We start from the raw sequence: 20,489 nt of genomic DNA on the forward strand, positions 1-20,489 counted from the left end.
CCTTTGTCTGGGTGCTGTGGTCAAAATAATAGTAAGTGACCTTCTCCATTGGTGGGTGACTTAAAGCCTGATTCTGTGCTATGGGACCTCACTCCAATTAATATTGTTTAATTTTTATTTATTTTATGTTAACTCATCATTTCCCTATCTACATTTGTTTGCAGGGGATTTAACTACATTTTGCTGCCTTTTGCAGCCCTCTAGCCCTTTCCGGGTGTGTTTTACAGCCTTTTTAGTGCCCAAAAGTTCGGGTCCCCATTGACTTCTATGGGGTTCGGGTTCGGGATGAAGTTCGGGTCGAGTTCGGATCCCGAACCCGAACATTTTTCGAAAGTTCGGCCGAACTCGTCGAACCCGAACATCCAGGTGTTCGCTCAACTCTAGTCCTGAACGTGCACGCCGCCGCGCATGCGCCATGGTGACTTATTCCTGTCCTGTATAGTACAGAGTCGGCGTGCGCGTTCGCGGCTCTGTACTATACTGACCACGAAGAAGTCATCATGGCGCATGCGCGGCAGCGTGCGCGTTCAGGACATTGCGTGGCCCAGCCGGGAGAGAATCTTCAGTCTTCTGCGCAAGCGCGGCCCGGCGGGATTCGACAGGAGAGGTGGCCGTAACCAGGGGAGACCAAAGACAACATCAGGTAAGAGGGGACTTATTTTCTAAAAAAGGGTGAGAATTGGGTAATAACATGTATTTAGAAAAATTATCACTGTCAAATCATTAACAGATTTAACAGTGATCATTAAGATAAGAATACCCCTTTAACAGGAACGGAAGACACCCAACACCATGATGTTGTTTTTTTCTGGATTGATGGGCATAGCCCATGTGGTGCTGAATTTCTCCAGAATTTTTAGGTTATCTTGGAGACCTTTCTCAGTTGGTGATAGTAGCAGAAGGTCATCTGCATACAGTAGAAATGTCACCTGGGTGTCATGGAGGGTGAGACCGGGTGCTGAAGAGGACCCCAGAGCCGCGGCCAGCTCATTGATGTAGATACTGAAGAGGGTTGGACTGAGGCTGCAGCCCTGTCTGACTCCTCCTCGGCTCTGCCGGAAATAATCTGTTCTCCTCCCATTCACCTTCACGCGGCATCAGTTCTCAGTGTAGGATCTTCTGATGACATGTTGAGTAAATGTGTAAATACTTTTTTTTCCACTTAATTTCACATGATGTTTTCCTCTCTATTCACACCCAAAGCAAAATGTAGAATTCTGCTGTTTCCCGAGAGCAGTGCATTGTGGGGGTTCATATGGCAGTTCTACAGCTAGAGCTAAGCTTTTATATCATGACCGTCAGCAGGGTGGATCTAAACAGCTGTCTGTTTCCAGGGCCAACCGGCAGAATTTTAATAGCAGCTTTGGATGTGACTGGAGAAATAGATATGAAATGAGTAATTGACACAAAAACCAAAAAGGAAAGAATCAGCTACATTTTTATGTGAATTTTGATTGCTCTGGCATGTCAATTTAAAGGGACCTGCTGATGATTCAGTGTGTTCGGGTACAGCCTGAAATGTCCCTCCTCAGGGGGAAAACTGAAGTCACACAAGTTGGATTTTCCTTGGTTACTAGTGGGATAAGGATAAGCAGAGGAGTCCGGCTGCTGCTTATCTCCTACCCTATTATAGAAACCTTATGGAACTAGAAGGTGCATTGCAGGCATTTCCCTACAGGCTCCTCCCTCAGTACACGCCCCTGCTTATGTCCTGCAGGACAAGCCCCGCCCAGCACACTCACATAGAGACAGACGTTTTTGTTAAAGTCAACTCTTATATAATAAATATTTTTTATACAAAATATGTTAAAAAGTCTCCAGAAAAAAATAACATAAAAACACAATGATGAAGCTTCTCTGCATTACAATAGATTAATAAAGACATAATTCCAAACATTTCGATATCACAAATTTAACTTATTGTTCATAGAATACCTTTAAATAAAGCTTTAAATGCCAAGACTGAGCAGCATCGGGGTAGAAAAAACCTACCAGCGTTGAGTATATAATCGATCCCTGAGGAGACGGGACCTGTTACAACAGTATAAATTAAAAGCTGAAAGCAGGTCTGGAACTTGTGGCTATTGTGATACTACAACTCCCAGCATGTGACCATCCAGCTTGGGCAAAACTACGAGCCCCAGCATCCTGGAAACCGTAGTTTCACTCAAATGGAAGGTCACGCCTCACAGACCTTTCAGTTAATTACGCAGCAGCATATATATTTAAAAAATAATAATAATCAAATTTTTTCCAAAAATTTGTTCCCATGATCACAGTGACCAGCACGAACCATAAATATTTATACACCTCATTTACATAAATATTCACACTCCATTAGCGTGGCGGTATCCTCAATGGGCCTCATGAATCAGAACAATCACGCCGCCTTTAAAAGCCAGGCATCAGCTTATTTTTTTGCTAATCTGCACCAAAAAAAGAGGCGTTGACTTCATAGAGGAGAATTTCAAAAACATCAGAACTACCGCCACATTCCCGTGTATCAGCACATTCCATATGGATTTGAGTTTTTCCTCCCAATGTAAGGGGGGAGGGGTGTGACAACTTCTTAAAGGTGACAGTATATGGTGCCCGATAGGACTGTTGACTTTTTGCCCTTTGGTTCCGGACCTGAAGAAGGATAGTCATCGTAATACTGCAGAATCTGCATCTGGTGAGATTGTGCAGGGTTAAACGAATGGAGGTGGAGCTCCCCTTTAAGTGGAGATCTCCACAGTGCATAGAACGTTCTCAAAAATGTGCAGCTTCATAGAATTTAATAGAAAAATCCAAAACTGCAAAAGGCACATTGGCTACCTGGCGTTTGCCCAGGCCTGTGTCGGAGGTATAAGAAGATATCCATTGTGCTTACCTATAATGCAGTAACACATTTAGTGATGCCACATGATGCCACCAAGGACGGACCTTGCTCAGTGGTGGGTCATGGTCCGTCAAGTCGTATCAGTAGCTTTACCCCAGAGCTGCGCTCATTCACAGCTTTTACTCTGGTCCCTGAGTGTTCCTGTAAAATTCTCAGACTACACACAATAGCTGATCAAGGAGATCCGAACCATGAAGCTAGGCTCACGTCCTACTGCCGAGGACACCGGCCACAGATTCAGTTATTTTCAAGTAAATGAGGTTGAAATTTTTTCCGGAGGCCGACCGATAAAAAGTCCTACTTCAACTTTTGGTGGGAGGTGATGACTTTTTGGATTTCCATTTCCTCTGAACTCCCCGAGATCTGACGTTGTGATAGTATTTCGGCACCAGGTAATACAAGGTCATGGGCTGATAGGTTGGGATGAAGCTGATAGCGCCACCGGGGTACTGGTAGAAGACGGTGGAGGATGGCGTTGGGCTGTAGTAATACTCGGGACCCTGTCATCGGAGAAAGAGAATCAGTCAGGACAGTGATATCAGAAGTTGCTTAAAGAAGTTGTGCAGCTGGGAAAAAAAATGAAAAAACAAGCAGAATGGTTTAAAAAATTTACAAAAATAAGTAGTAACTCACCACTCCCGTTCAGATCTGGAGCGGCAGGGGGATCAGGAAGGTGAATAATACTTATTTTTATATTTTTAAGCCATTTTGAAAAATTTTAAAAAATCTTTCCTGGCCTGACATTTCCACATGGAAAAACAATGCGATATCCAAAATGGCCACCTATACAGTATCCACATAGGTAGTCACCCAGCTTTTCACTGGTCCACACAGCAGACCTGCCTAGACGAGCCACGATAGTAGGGGATACATCATGACATAACTGAAGAGGTTTTCCATTCAGAAGCTTGGAAAAGTTTGGTGACCACCTGAAAGTTTGCTAGTGGATCGCCTCTAGGTGGCCACCCCAGTTTGAAAGGTGGCCATGTTGGTTTTCATGCAGACGACTCAAGAATTTTTGGATTTCAGGTAGAAACGTTCGTAAAGGAGGAGATGGGAAGAAACTAACAGACTAGATCTGGTGACTCAGAGCCCACGGACTCACCACTCCTTGCCATTACATTTGTCTCCAGCACGTGCCACACTACGTGATGACCCCATCTTTCCTTCTATCATACAAACCAGTCATTATCCTGCGGACTCACCATTTTCTGAGTATCAGTCGCAGGAGATTTCGTTTTGCTCATGACGCTTTCTTCATCCTCGCTCGAGCATTCTGACGGAGATCTGCTTGAGCCGTCCGAGTGGTAGTCTGACGTGTCCTGTTCCGGTTTCTCCTCAGTTGTCTCCTTCTTGGATTCTTCTGGAACCTTCACAATGAAGGGGCTACAGCTCTCTCCTAACCTGAGGACAAAAGGAAACTCCACATAAAGACCTCCAGGGTTTGTGATCCATAAGAGGGACCTCAACGGGGTGGGGCTTATAAAAATGGTTTTGAGGGCTTTTCAGGGCCAGACTTAGATTCTGAAATGGTTCTCCCAGCTCAGTCTTATACTTCTAATCTACATTCTGTGATAGCAGGTGCCGGATTATCAGATTAGAGGTATGTAATGATCTAATAACTGGTTGCTGTGTGTTGGACTTACCTGCAGCTCACCTCCTTTGGATCAATCCAAATATACATGTTTTTGGGAAAAGCCAACTGTGAGCAGCGCACACCGCTCCGAACGCAGGCCCGTAATACGGAGTCATCCACCGCCATGTTTTTTTCTATCCGGATACACCTGGGATCAGATGAGGTGCATAAGATGAATAGATTCCGACAGATCGGACCTGCTAGAGTTGTCTATCTAACCTGTGGCCCCCCCAGCCAGTGTAAAACTACAACTCCCAGTATGCCCTGACCGTACACACCCATCCACAAAGAGACAGTTAAAATATATCAGCTATTAAAGCTGTGGTCTCTCCAGTTCTTGCAAAACTACAATGATTAGGATGCTGGGAGTTGTAGTATTGCACTGGGTAGGGAGCCAGAAGATGGAGACTACTGCTTTAAAGGATAACTCCACCTGTACGTTCATCAAATGGGATGTGCCTACTCCTATCCTTGACTGGTGGGGGATCTGACAGCTGGGACCCCCAATGATCATGGAGATAGACGTCCTGTCCCACCCGTATTAATGAAATGGCGGATGAGTGTGCGCATCGCCTCTCTATCTCCATGAAACTAGCGCACATGCTCATCCGCAGTACAGTTCACATGGTGGAGGATACAGGACCTCTCTTTTCATGATCGATGGGGGTTCAAGGGGTCAGACCCCCGTCATTCAGACACATAACCTGTTCAGCTTCCTATGCTTAGGATTAGCAAAACATGACTGCTTGCTTCAATAAATATCGCCACACATGTCCTCAGGCTGTGTGTGGTACTGCAGCCCATATACATTAAAGGCAGAACAGCACCTTTAAGGGGTTGTCAGAAGACAGCATGATAGGGAGGGGTTCAGCCAATAGGACCTCCTCCATTACTGAGAACACCCCCCCCCCCCCCCCATAACGTTGGCCATTTTGACCCAACAGAACCTGAAAGTTTTTTAAGCTACTTAGCAGGATAAGCTCTGACAACATGGCCTGCACGCTGTTTTGGCAGGTAAGACGAAGAACAGTTGTCTGAAACCCTGGTAAAAAGAAAGGCCCCCTTGGTGATCACAGAGATGTAAGAAAACCTTTGTCTGTCAAGCTTTTACAAAGCGGATGGAGCGTACCTGAGATTAGAAGACGCCCCTGACATTAGAAGACGCCCCAGAGATTAGAAGACGCCCCAGAGGTTAGAAGACGCCCCAGAGGTTAGAAGACGCCCCAGAGGTTAGAAGACGCCCCAGAGGTTAGAAGACGCCCCAGAGGTTAGAAGACGCCCCTGACATTAGAAGACACCCCAGAGATTAGAAGACGCCCCAGAGATTAGAAGACGCCCCAGAGATTAGAAGACGCCACTAAGGTTAGAAGACGCCACTAAGGTTAGAAGACGCCACTAAGGTTAGAAGACGCCACTAAGGTTAGAAGACGCCACTAAGGTTAGAAGACACCCCAGAGATTAGAAGACGCCACTAAGGTTAGAAGACGCCACTAAGGTTAGAAGACACCACTAAGGTTAGAAGACGCCCCAGAGATTAGAAGACGCCCCAGAGATTAGAAGACGCCCCAGAGATTAGAAGACGCCACTAGGGTTAGAAGACGCCCCTGAGATTAGAAGTGCAGTCCATGTTTTTAACCAATTATATTCTGGCTATCCTGGGCTACAGGTGATCACTTTACCCAACCCTGCCCATGAGAAGATCTGCAGTTGTTCTTACCTGTAGGCCTGGCCTTTCTGGGGGCTCTCGGGATACCAGTGTCCTTCAAACCTGTCGCATAAAATGGAGGTGAGGGTTTCGGTAAATCTCTTCACCTGCTGACGGTCCAGTTTTTGGTGACGGTTCAGCAGTCTTACGATGTAAGACGCCCCCAGTTTCACTTCTTCGTGCATCGCTTCCTTATACAATCCAACGTCCTCTCCTGGAGAAATGCAAACACAGTTAGGCTCTGGAGGCGTCGTCCTGACTCACGTCCAATAATCTGGCATTTGCAGAAAACTCTCTGGAGGACAATGCTTATGGGGTTCTGTGTGCCCTGTCTGATAATCCAGAACGTGGAAATGTACGACCATCGTAAGGCCTCGTTTCGACTGACGGAATGTGGCCACATTTTAGAGTCTGTGTTACAGCAGCAAATCCCGATCCAACCGTGAACTTCCAGCATCATGGATCCCAAGTTCAGGAAATTAGACCCACGATTGGATTTGTGGCTGTAATACGGACACTAACGTGCGCCCACATTATGGCCGCCTGAATGAGGACTAACTCGAATGTGAACGCACCCTTATGGTTCTGGACTTCCATGGAAGCAATATTCTTGTTGAAGAGCGGTTGTGCCTAATGGCGTACACCAATATGGATCCCCCGATAACCAAGAATAGAAGGTGGCGCATGGAAGTCTACTGGTTTCAATGGCACAAGTCAACCCGTCCCCCGATCAGTCAGAAGTCATGGTTCACGTGTAAGACCTACAGTCGGTTACTCAAAACTTAAAGCAGTTCTTCTTCTGGCTCCCTGATCTCACCGGCAGCGGTCCCGGTAGACTCAGCTCCGTACGTCTGCTGTTTGGTCGCCCGTCTGCTTTTACTTTCATTTTTTACCAGTATGATACGTTACTGGGAAGAGCTGCGTAATGTGTAACTGGAAGAAAATCCCCACATTTCCAGAGAAAATCGCACCACCTGACCGTCTCTGACCACAGATAGGGGGGAGATGGTCATGGCCATAGTCACCCTGGTTTGGCATCAGCTCTTCTTCTGTCACACTGAAGTCCCTATTGACGCCGCAGCTACCTCTTGTGACCCTCAATAGTTGTCAGACACCTCCTACTGTCACAGGCAGAGCCATGGACCCCTCAATAGTTGTCAGACACCTCCTTCTGTCACAGGCAGAGCCATGGACCCCTCAATAGTTGTCAGACACCTCCTTCTGTCACAGGCAGAGCCATGGACTCTTCAATAGTTGTCAGACACCTCCTTCTGTCACAGGCAGAGCCATGGACTCCTCAATAGTTGTCAGACACCTCCTTCTGTCACAGGCAGAGCCATGGACCCCTCAATAGTTGTCAGACACCTCCTTCTGTCACAGGCAGAGCCAAGCCATGGACTCCTCAATAGTTGTCAGACACCTCCTTCTGTCACAGGCAGAGCCATGAAGGCATAAAAGTGATGTTACAGGAAGAGGTCCAGTCATAAAACAACACAAAGCTCCGACCTGTCAGTCCGATCGCAGCGGAGCGTCTCCAGCCTGCGACACTGAGCGCGCCCTCTATTTACTGTCTCCTACACCAGGCTGATAAGACAATCAGAAAGTGACCAGAACAAGACGTCCTCGGTGTGAGCGAGGTGACGAGGTGACGTACTGGTCATGCTGGAACAGAATGAACTGCCGAGTCCTACGAGATTTACTCAGAGCTCAGCAGACGTCAAATAAAGAGACCTTAAAGATACAGATGCTTCCCCGGCAGTAGAATAAACCACAGAAAACATAGAAATAAGCTGTATTAGGAGGTTCTGCAGCAGCTGAGGTGTGTATTAGGAGGTTCTGCAGCAGCTGAGGTGAGTATTATGATGTTCTGCAGCAGCTGAGGTGTGTATTATGATGTTCTGCAGCTGCTGAGGTGTGTATTATGATGTTCTGCAGCAGCTGAGGTGTGTATTATGATGTTCTGCAGCTGCTGAGGTGTGTATTATGATGTTCTGCAGCTGCTGAGGTGAGTATTATGAGATTCTGCAGCAGCTGAGGTGTGTATTATGAGATTCTGCAGCAGCTGAAGTGTGTATTAGGAGGTTCTGCAGCAGCTGAGGGGTGTATTATGAGGTTCTGCAGCAGTTGGTGTGTATTATCAGGTTCTGCAGCAGCTGAAGTGTGTATTAGGAGGTTCTGCAGCAGCTGAGGTGTGTATTATGAGGTTCTGCAGCAGTTGGTGTGTATTATCAGGTTCTGCAGAAGCTGAGGTGTGTATTATGATATTCTGCAGCAGCTGAGGTGTGTATTATGAGGTTCTGCAGCAGCTGAGGTGTGTACTGGTAGGCAAAAAGAAAAAGGCAGGCGTGCTCAAGTTGAGGTGTGTATTATGAGGTTCTGCAGCAGCTAAGGTGTGTATTAGGAGGTTCTGCAGCAGCTGAAGTGTGTATTAGGAGGTTCTGCAGCAGCTGAGGTGTGTATTAGGAGGTTCTGCAGCAGCTGAGGTGTGTATTAGGAGGTTCTGCAGCAGCTGAGGTGTGTATTAGGAGGTTCTGCAGCAGCTGAGGTGTGTATTAGGAGGTTGTGCAGCAGCTGAGGTGTGTATTAGGAGGTGCTGCAGCAGCTGAGGTGTGTATTAGGAGGTTCTGCAGCAGCTGAGGTGTGTATTAGGAGGTTGTGCAGCAGCTGAGGTGTGTATTAGGAGGTGCTGCAGCAGCTGAGGTGTGTATTAGGAGGTTGTGCAGCAGCTGAGGTGTGTATTAGGAGGTTCTGCAGCAGCTGAGGTGTGTATTAGGAGGTTGTGCAGCAGCTGAGGTGTGTATTAGGAGGTTCTGCAGCAGCTGAGGTGTGTATTAGGAGGTGCTGTAGCAGCTGAGGTGTGTATTAGGAGGTTGTGCAGCAGCTGAGGTGTGTATTAGGAGGTTCTGCAGCAGCTGAGGTGTGTCCAGATAGGTGTTTAGCGTATCTTGGAATAACCCTTGCACTTTCCTTGTACAGGACATTATGTCGTCAGATTTCATCAGAAAGCGATTACTGGAGATGATGCAAGGAGAACAGACGAGGAAGTGACGAGAACCGGGGGAGGGGGGAGGGAGGTGAATGTGACACGTCGGGGAAGGCGAGAGAAAACCCCCGAACAGGAAGCAAGAGTTCAATCAGGTCAGACCTGATGCAATAGAGCGACTGCATACATAGCAATTCCCCAATATACCGCCCTATGCTCATACTACTGAACTCCTAGGACTGAGCCGTACTGCTCCACTCAGACAGGGGACCCTCCGTTCTTACGAATGCACTCCATCGATAGATGGGGACATCGCCTTATCACTTCTCTACAGGATCGATGGTGGTCCCACCACAGTTGTGAGAACGGAGGGTCCCGTGAGGCGGTACTGCACACCTCGCTCCTCTATGGGGGTGACATACACTCTACCGAGGACCCCTCGTTCTCGGGATCACTGGGGGTCTCCACAGTCGTGGACAGGTGGTCAATACGTTTCATTCATGGGATAACTCCTTTAACCAGTTGACATTACAGACGATCACCACTAGGCGGACGCGCGCCCTTCCGTGATTCCACCCCCATGATCTCACCATAGAATCTGGCCCTAGGAGGGAAGTGCTATCTATGCAATTCCCTCACTGATCCTTTGAGAATCAGCCGCTGTTCTCTAAGGACATCACGCAGGTCCCGGTGTCACTCTGCGCCCCCCCCCCCCCCGCACCCCTCAATAGGAAAGTAATAAAAACCCCGCACCCCTCCCCCACCCCTGAATACATGCACACAAGCTGACGTAACCGTCACAAGAGCTGGGATTCACACCCAGTGTGGCACCGTGCCCAGAATAAGGGCAAGTCCACCCGTCCACGCAGGTACCACAGTCCGCTGACCCGGCATCCAACAGTCCAGCACTGCTGCGTTTACGTCCGGCACCGGACCAGCAGAATTTAGGATTTTTGATCAGGGATCCTCCTTCCTCAGGGGTCTCCAGCCTGCCGCCCTCAAGGGCTCATGCACACGAAACACAAACATAATTTCTTTCTGCGTCCGTTCCGCAAAAAAGTTACTCCGTGCGCATTCTGTTTCCGTATGTCCGTTCCGCCAAAAAATAGAACACGTCAACATAACAGAGAAGGATAGGACTGTTCTATTAGGGGCCAGCTGTTGCGGACCACAAAATACATACGGTCGTGTGCATGAGGCCTTACTGCTACAAACCATAACCCCCAGCATCTCCTGCAGTTTACCATTGTTCTCTCAATCCATAAACCTCTACGTATTTCACCTCTAGGCGCGCGCACTTCACCTCTAGGGGCACGTACTTCCCCTCTAGGCGCGCGCACTTCACCTCTAGGCGCGCGTACTTCCCCTCTAGGGGCGCGCACTTCCCCTCTAGGGGCGCGCACTTCCCCTCTAGGGGCGCGCACTTCCCCTCTAGGGGCGCGCACTTCCCCTCTAGGGGCGCGCACTTCCCCTCTAGGGGCGCGCACTTCACCTCTAGGCGCGCGCACTTCACCTCTAGGCGCGCGCACTTCACCTCTAGGCGCGCGCACTTCACCTCTAGGCGCGCGCACTTCACCTCTAGGCGCGCGCACTTCACCTCTAGGCGCGCGCACTTCACCTCTAGGCGCGCGTACTTCCCCTCTAGGCGCACGTACTTCACCTCTAGGCGCGTACTTCACCTCTAGGCGCACGTACTTCACCTCTAGGCGCACGTATTGCATCACACGGAGTGTGAATACAATGATGTGAGAGTCAAGAACAAAGAAAATATTCATTCACAGCAATAGAAGTCACTTCCCCGCACTGAGCCAATAAAGCACAGGCATCACATTTCAGCGCTGAGAGGGTCAATAAGATGGAGAACAATAGGGGCACAGGGTGATAGGACAGGGCACTCTCCCTGGCACTGAGATGGGAGCACAGGGCACTAGGACAGGGCGCTCTCCCTGGCACTGTGATGGGAGCACAGGGCACTAGGACAGGGCACTCTCCCTGGCACTGTGATGGGAGCACAGGGCACTAGGACAGGGCACTCTCCCTGGCACTGTGATGGGAGCACAGGGCACTAGGACAGGGCGCTCTCCCTGGCACTGTGATGGGAGCACAGGGCACTAGGACAGGGCACTCTCCCTGGCACTGTGATGGGAGCACATGGCACTAGGACAGGGCACTCTCCCTGGCACTGTGATGGGAGCACAGGGCACTAGGACAGGGCGCTCTCCCTGGCACTGTGATGGGAGCACATGGCACTAGGACAGGGCACTCTCCCTGGCACTGTGATGGGAGCACAGGGCACTAGGACAGGGCACTCTCCCTGGCACTGTGATGGGAGCACAGGGCACTAGCACAGGGCACTCTCCCTGGCACTGTGATGGGAGCACAGGGCACTAGGACAGGGCACTCTCCCTGGCACTGTGATGGGAGCACATGGCACTAGGACAGGGCGCTCTCCCTGGCACTGTGATGGGAGCACAGGGCACTAGGACAGGGCACTCTCCCTGGCACTGTGATGGGAGCACAGGGCACTAGGACAGGGCACTCTCCCTGGCACTGTGATGGGAGCACAGGGCACTAGGACAGGGCACTCTCCCTGGCACTGTGATGGGAGCACAGGGCACTAGGACAGGGCACTCTCCCTGGCACTGTGATGGGAGCACAGGGCACTAGGACAGGGCGCTCTCCCTGGCACTGTGATGGGAGCACAGGGTACTAGGACAGGGCACTCTCCCTGGCACTGTGATGGGAGCACATGGCACTAGGACAGGGCACTCTCCCTGGCACTGTGATGGGAGCACAGGGCACTAGGACAGGGCGCTCTCCCTGGCACTGTGATGGGAGCACAGGGCACTAGGACAGGGCACTCTCCCTGGCACTGTGATGGGAGCACAGGGCACTAGGACAGGGCGCTCTCCCTGGCACTGTGATGGGAGCACAGGGCACTAGGACAGGGCGCTCTCCCTGGCACTGTGATGGGAGCACAGGGCACTAGGACAGGGCGCTCTCCCTGGCACTGTGATGGGAGCACAGGGCACTAGGACAGGGCACTCTCCCTGGCACTGTGATGGGAGCACAGGGCACTAGGACAGGGCGCTCTCCCTGGCACTGTGATGGGAGCACAGGGCACTAGGACAGGGCACTCTCCCTGGCACTGTGATGGGAGCACAGGGCACTAGGACAGGGCACTCTCCCTGGCACTGTGATGGGAGCACAGGGCACTAGGACAGGGCGCTCTCCCTGGCACTGTGATGGGAGCACATGGCACTAGCACAGGGCGCTCTCCCTGGCACTGTGATGGGAGCACATGGCACTAGGATAGGGCGCTCTCCCTGGCACTGTGATGGGAGCACATGGCACTAGGACAGAGCACTCTCCCTGGCACTGTGATGGGAGCACATGGCACTAGGACAGGGCGCTCTCCCTGGCACTGTGATGGGAGCACAGGGCACTAGGACAGGGCGCTCTCCCTGGCACTGTGATGGGAGCAAATGGCACTAGGACAGGGCACTCTCCCTGGCACTGTGATGGGAGCACATGGCACTAGGACAGGGCACTCTCCCTGGCACTGTGATGGGAGGACAGGGCACTCTCCCTGGCACTGTGATGGGAGCACATGGCACTCTCCCTGGCACTGTGATGGGAGGACAGGGCACTCTCCCTGGCACTGTGATGGGAGCACAGGGCACTAGGACAGGGCGCTCTCCCTGGCACTGTGATGGGAGCACATGGCACTAGGACAGGGCGCTCTCCCTGGCACTGTGATGGGAGCACATGGCACTAGGACAGGGCGCTCTCCCTGGCACTGAGATGGGAGCACAGGGCACTAGGACAGGGCGCTCTCCCTGGCACTGTGATGGGAGCACAGGGCACTAGGACAGGGCGCTCTCCGTGGCACTGTGATGGGAGCACATGGCACTAGGACAGGGCGCTCTCCCTGGCACTGTGATGGGAGCACAGGGCACTAGGACAGGGCACTCTCCCTGGCACTGAGATGGGAGCACATGGCACTAGGACAGGGCGCTCTCCCTGGCACTGTAATGGGAGCACAGGGCACTAGGACAGGGCACTCTCCCTGGCACTGTGATGGGAGCACAGGGCACTAGGACAGGGCGCTCTCCCTGGCACTGTGATGGGAGCACATGGCACTAGGACAGGGCACTCTCCCTGGCACTGTGATGGGAGCACATGGCACTAGGACAGGGCGCTCTCCCTGGCACTGTGATGGGAGCACAGGGCACTAGGACAGGGCGCTCTCCCTGGCACTGTGATGGGAGCACATGGCCCTAGGACAGGGCACTGTGATGGGAGCACAAGGCACTAGGACAGGGCACTCTCCCTGGCACTGAGATGGGAGCACAGGGCACTAGGACAGGGCGCTCTCCCTGGCACTGTGATGGGAGCACATGGCACTAGGACAGGGCGCTCTCCCTGGCACTGTGATGGGAGCACAGGGCACTAGGACAGGGCACTCTCCCTGGTACTGTGATGGGAGCACAGGGCACTAGGACAGGGCACTGAGATGGGAGCACAGGGCACTAGGACAGGGCGCTCTCCCTGGCACTGTGATGGGAGCACATGGCACTAGCACAGGGCGCTCTCCCTGGCACTGTGATGGGAGCACATGGCACTAGCACAGGGCGCTCTCCCTGGCACTGTGATGGGAGCACAGGGCACTAGGACAGGGCACTGTGATGGGAGCACAGGGCACTAGGACAGGGCACTCTCCCTGGCACTGTGATGGGAGCACAGGGCACTAGGACAGGGCACTGTGATGGGAGCACAGGGCACTAGGACAGGGCACTCTCCCTGGCACTGTGATGGGAGCACATGGCACTAGGACAGGGCACTCTCCCTGGCACTGTGATGGGAGCACATGGCACTAGGACAGGGCACTCTCCCTGGCACTGTGATGGGAGGACAGGGCACTCTCCCTGGCACTGTGATGGGAGCACATGGCACTCTCCCTGGCACTGTGATGGGAGGACAGGGCACTCTCCCTGGCACTGTGATGGGAGCACAGGGCACTAGGACAGGGCGCTCTCCCTGGCACTTTGATGGGAGCACATGGCACTAGGACAGGGCGCTCTCCCTGGCACTGTGATGGGAGCACATGGCACTAGGACAGGGCGCTCTCCCTGGCACTGAGATGGGAGCACAGGGCACTAGGACAGGGCGCTCTCCCTGGCACTGTGATGGGAGCACAGGGCACTAGGACAGGGCGCTCTCCGTGGCACTGTGATGGGAGCACATGGCACTAGGACAGGGCGCTCTCCCTGGCACTGTGATGGGAGCACAGGGCACTAGGACAGGGCACTCTCCCTGGCACTGAGATGGGAGCACATGGCACTAGGACAGGGCGCTCTCCCTGGCACTGTGATGGGAGCACAGGGCACTAGGACAGGGCACTCTCCCTGGCACTGTGATGGGAGCACAGGGCACTAGGACAGGGCGCTCTCCCTGGCACTGTGATGGGAGCACATGGCACTAGGACAGGGCACTCTCCCTGGCACTGTGATGGGAGCACATGGCACTAGGACAGGGCGCTCTCCCTGGCACTGTGATGGGAGCACAGGGCACTAGGACAGGGCGCTCTCCCTGGCACTGTGATGGGAGCACATGGCCCTAGGACAGGGCACTGTGATGGGAGCACAAGGCACTAGGACAGGGCACTCTCCCTGGCACTGAGATGGGAGCACAGGGCACTAGGACAGGGCGCTCTCCCTGGCACTGTGATGGGAGCACATGGCACTAGGACAGGGCGCTCTCCCTGGCACTGTGATGGGAGCACAGGGCACTAGGACAGGGCACTCTCCCTGGTACTGTGATGGGAGCACAGGGCACTAGGACAGGGCACTGAGATGGGAGCACAGGGCACTAGGACAGGGCGCTCTCCCTGGCACTGTGATGGGAGCACATGGCACTAGCACAGGGCGCTCTCCCTGGCACTGTGATGGGAGCACATGGCACTAGCACAGGGCGCTCTCCCTGGCACTGTGATGGGAGCACAGGGCACTAGGACAGGGCACTGTGATGGGAGCACAGGGCACTAGGACAGGGCACTCTCCCTGGCACTGTGATGGGAGCACAGGGCACTAGGACAGGGCACTCTCCCTGGCACTGTGATGGGAGCACAGGGCACTAGGACAGGGCGCTCTCCCTGGCACTGTGATGGGAGCACATGGCACTAGGACAGGGCACTCTCCCTGGCACTGTGATGGGAGCACATGGCACTAGGACAGGGCGCTCTCCCTGGCACTGTGATGGGAGCACAGGGCACTAGGACAGGGCGCTCTCCCTGGCACTGTGATGGGAGCACATGGCCCTAGGACAGGGCACTGTGATGGGAGCACAAGGCACTAGGACAGGGCACTCTCCCTGGCACTGAGATGGGAGCACAGGGCACTAGGACAGGGCGCTCTCCCTGGCACTGTGATGGGAGCACATGGCACTAGGACAGGGCGCTCTCCCTGGCACTGTGATGGGAGCACAGGGCACTAGGACAGGGCACTCTCCCTGGTACTGTGATGGGAGCACAGGGCACTAGGACAGGGCACTGAGATGGGAGCACAGGGCACTAGGACAGGGCGCTCTCCCTGGCACTGTGATGGGAGCACATGGCACTAGCACAGGGCGCTCTCCCTGGCACTGTGATGGGAGCACATGGCACTAGCACAGGGCGCTCTCCCTGGCACTGTGATGGGAGCACAGGGCACTAGGACAGGGCACTGTGATGGGAGCACAGGGCACTAGGACAGGGCACTCTCCCTGGCACTGTGATGGGAGCACAGGGCACTAGGACAGGGCACTGTGATGGGAGCACAGGGCACTAGGACAGGGCACTCTCCCTGGCACTGTGATGGGAGCACATGGCACTAGGACAGGGCACTCTCCCTGGCACTGTGATGGGAGCACAGGGCACTAGGACAGGGCACTGTGATGGGAGCACAGGGCACTAGGACAGGGCACTCTCCCTGGCACTGTGATGGGAGCACATGGCACTAGGACAGGGCACTCTCCCTGGCACTGTGATGGGAGCACATGGCACTCACCTGGCTCTGAAGCTGCTGCCTCCCCTTCTCTTTGTGTGATGACTGAGCTGCTGACTGGAGGACATCCTAGCACAAGACATATGACTCACTCTGGGGGAGGGAATCCCCGACCGTGACGTCACACGCCATATATGGACATCCTGGGACAGGCGAGAGTCACAGCTGGTAAATCCCTGGCACTGGTGTAGAGAGAATGTGCAGAGCGGGAACACACGGGGGCGGAGCGGGAACATAGGGGGGCGGAGCGGGAACACACGGGGGCGGAGCGGGAACACAGTGGGCGGAGCGGGAACACACGGGGGCGGAGGCCTCGTCACCAGCTCCAGAGCGAAACCGAATGTATATGTGATGGGCGAGGATGGCCTGTCACGTGATATATACAGAGTGTATTACATTATATCTGTATTATATACACCCCTGGTACATAATATCTGTATTATATACACCCGTAGGACATTATATCTGTATTATATACACCCCTGGTACATAATATCTGTATTATATACACCCCTGGTACATAATATCTGTATTATATACACCCGTAGCACATTATATCTGTATTATATACACCCCTGGTACATAATATCTGTATTATATACACCCCTGGCACATTATATCTGTATTATATATACCCCTGGAACATTATATCTGTATTATATACACCCCTGGTACATTATATCTGTATTATATACACCTCTGGTACATTATATCTGTATTATATACACCCCTGGTACATTATATCTGTATTATATACACCCCTGATACATTATATCTGTATTATATACACCCCTGGTACATTATATCTGTATTATATACACCCCTGGTACATTATATGTGTATTATATACACCCCTGGTACATTATATGTGTATTATATACACCCCCAGTACGTTATATCTGTATTATATACACCCCTGGCACATTATATCTGTATTATATCCACCCCTGGTACATTATATCTGTATTATATACACCCCTGGTACATTAGATCTGTATTATATACACCCCTGATACATTATATCTGTATTATATACACCCCTGGCACATTATATCTGTATTACATACACCCCTGGTACATTATATCTGTATTATATACACCCCAGTACGTTATATCTGTATTATATACACCCCTGGTACGTTATATCTGTATTATATACACCCCTAGTACATTATATCTGTATTATATACACCCCTAGTACATTATATCTGTATTATATACACCCCAGTACGTTATATCTGTATTATATACACCCCTGGTACGTTATATCTGTATTATATACACCCCTAGTACATTATATCTGTATTATATACACCCCTAGTACATTATATCTGTATTATATACACCCCTGGCACATTATATCTGTATTACATACACCCCAGTACGTTATATCTGTATTATATACACCCCTGGTACGTTATATCTGTATTATATACACCCCTAGTACATTATATCTGTATTATATACACCCCTAGTACATTATATCTGTATTATATACACCCCAGTACGTTATATCTGTATTATATACACCCCTGGTACGTTATATCTGTATTATATACACCCCTAGTACATTATATCTGTATTATATACACCCCTAGTACATTATATCTGTATTATATACACCCCTAGTACATTATATCTGTATTATATCCACCCCTAGTACATTATATCTGTATTATATCCACCCCTGTGTGGGGATTTGCACTGGTAGACAGGCTGCGGACGCAGTACAGAGTCAACCACAACCAGTGGCGTCGCTACAGGGGGGCAAGGGGGGGCAATTGCCCCCCCCCCCAGGTCATTCCTTGCCCCCCCGGGTGCCCCCCCTGTTGAATCGCTAACTCTAATATATAATAGTAATAATCGGTCGCTGCTGCTGCGCCGGCACTACTGACCTCAGTGTCAGTGAATCAGTGATTAAAGTTAAAGTGTACAGTGTACACTACACACCGGCACAGATACATACAAGTTAGTCGGCGTCTACTCGAGTCACAGGGGGGCGGCGTTCGGACCCAGCGGACTCGGAGTCAGAGCGTGCAGGGCGGGCGCATGCTGGCTGAGTGTGGCTGCCGCAGAGACGAGTTGACGACTTGACGTCACGGTCGTCAACAAGTAAAGCTGCGCTGCTGCGTGCCTTCCCAGTTCCCGCCCGTGCTGCGCTCGCGCCTGTCAAGTCGAGTACTGCCTCCATCCATAGTGTGTGAGTAGTGACTGTGAGTGAATCGTGATAGATCATAGATAGAATAGAGTCTAATGTCTATTCAATAGTAGACTAAAGTTCTAACTGAGTGCCTGCCTGGCATGTTCTCTCTGCTCCTGGACGGTCTGGACCTGTGCTGCGTCACTCTGCTAGGCTAGCTAGTGCCTACTAGTGACTTCTTAGACTGTTGTGACTTGAGCCAGCAGCGGCTGTCTGAGCCTCAGGCCCTCAGCCTGGCCCTGACCTCACCTGGCTGTCTTCTACAGGTGTCCGGCCCCACTGTCTATTGCTAGACGGCCTAGCCCCAGCTTGGACTGTCAGGAGAGGAGGAGGACAGCAGGACTGGAGACGGGAGTGGACTCGACTGTGGCTGCTGTGGCATTGCAACCTCTCAACTCCGTCTGGCCTGGCCCTATAGAAAAGAAAAAGTAAGAATAAAAACAAAGTTTAAAAAAAAAAAAATATGTACCCTTACCCCCACTACCTCGACTTATGGCCTGCCCTGAGCCCTCCCTCCTGCTTGGCTTGCGCCCAGCCCCTCCTCAACCCTGATACCCCTATAACAGGGGTATCAGGGTACATTATACAGGGGTAATATAACTGAGGACCCCTGTATAATGTCCCCTGATAGCACTGAGTCCTCCTCAGTTATATTACCCTTGTATAATGTACCCTGATACCCCTTAGTTATAATATTACCCATAATGTCCCCTGACTGATACCCCTCAGTTATATAACTGAGGGTAATCAGGGTACATTATACAGGGGGTAATATAACCAAGGGGTATCAGGGTACATTATACAAGGGGTAATATAACTTATATTACCACCGTTCCACCGTATAATGCCTGATCGGCCTCCTGAGTTATATTACCCTTGTATAATTATGTACCCGGATACCCCTTAGTTATATGATCCCGGCGGGGTCATATAACTAAGTGGTATCAGGGTACATTATTATATGGGGGTAATATAACTCAGGAGGCCTATCAGGCATTATACGGTGGCAATATAGCTTACATTACCCCTGTATAATGTCCCATGATAGCCCTCCTCAGTTATATTACCCTTGTATAATGTACCCTGATACCCCTCAGTTATATTTCCCCTGTGTAATGTACCCTGATACCCCTTAGTTATATAATATAACTAAGGGGTATCAGGGTGCATTATACAGGGGTAACATAACTGAGGAGTGCTATCCTATCAGGGACGTAATACAGGGGTAATGTAAGCTATATTACCCCTTTATAATGTCTGATAGCCCTCCTCAGTTATATTACACCCAATGTACCCTGATACCCCTTAATTATATTACCCCGGCGCCAGGGGCGTAGCTGCAGGGGAAGCGGCTGCTTTAGTATTTTTCAGTAGTATGATTAACTGGTGAAAATTATTAGTGCCCCCCCCATTTTTGACTGTGTATCTTCTGTGCCCCCCCTATATATTGATCCTAGAGTCGCCACTGACCACAACGTCTTTAACTTAAACAGTTTGGTCTTTATTCACACATAAGGATCAGCAAAACAAAAAGTCAGCTTCAAGGAAAACAGTCACCTTGAGTCTGGTGTTTGTTCACACCATGCAGCAATGCAGAAGTCCTTGGACATAGCAGAAACCACCTGCTCTCACGCCAACAAGTTGGCAGGCCTTCACCCAGGTCCAAACTCCCAGGTCCCAACACAGAGACTGGCAGAGCTCCACTGTCAGAGAGGAGTACATCCCCCCCACCTCACAGTGCTGCCTGTGTTTTATAGCCCAAACCAAGACCCGGCCTGGAACGTGGGGAGAAGCCACCCACCCTGCACTTTGGCTGCTCCCAGTAAGAGCCGGCCCGGATCGGCTTTACAGCCATACTAAATAGCAAAACCATGTCACCCAGCACGAGCTGCCGCTGACACATGAAATTACCGGCTCCTACCTCACCGAGGCCAGGAATCTCAGTGACACATACCTTCCGTCAATGACGGACCCTGGTGCCTTCCTACATACCTCCCCCCTTTGTTCAACCCTGAGGGGGTGAACACAGGCCAGACAGTGT

General features: G+C 51.4%; 1 protein-coding gene across 2 annotated transcripts; it reads right to left on the reverse strand.

Moving 5' to 3' along the window:
• Positions 1–1,465: 1,465 nt before the first annotated feature.
• LOC120991594 (protein BTG3-like) lies at positions 1,466–16,318 on the reverse strand. 2 transcript variants are annotated; one of them, XM_040420389.1, is made up of 5 exons: positions 7,729–8,069; positions 6,235–6,436; positions 4,528–4,665; positions 4,087–4,285; positions 1,466–3,381 (listed from the first exon to the last, which is right to left on the reverse strand). In XM_040420389.1, exons 2-5 carry the CDS (start codon positions 6,405–6,407, stop codon positions 3,184–3,186), a joined length of 708 nt encoding a protein of 235 aa, XP_040276323.1. In that variant the 5' UTR covers positions 6,408–6,436; positions 7,729–8,069; the 3' UTR covers positions 1,466–3,183. The 2 variants fall into 2 exon arrangements, with proteins under 2 accessions (XP_040276323.1, XP_040276312.1); XM_040420378.1 differs by lacking the exon at positions 7,729–8,069 and adding an exon at positions 16,252–16,318 and having other exon boundaries at positions 1,467–3,381.
• Between the last annotated feature and the right edge of the window lie 4,171 nt (positions 16,319–20,489).

This window comes from Bufo bufo, chromosome 1, assembly GCF_905171765.1.
Source record: "Bufo bufo chromosome 1, aBufBuf1.1, whole genome shotgun sequence".
NCBI lineage: Eukaryota > Metazoa > Chordata > Amphibia > Anura > Bufonidae > Bufo > Bufo bufo.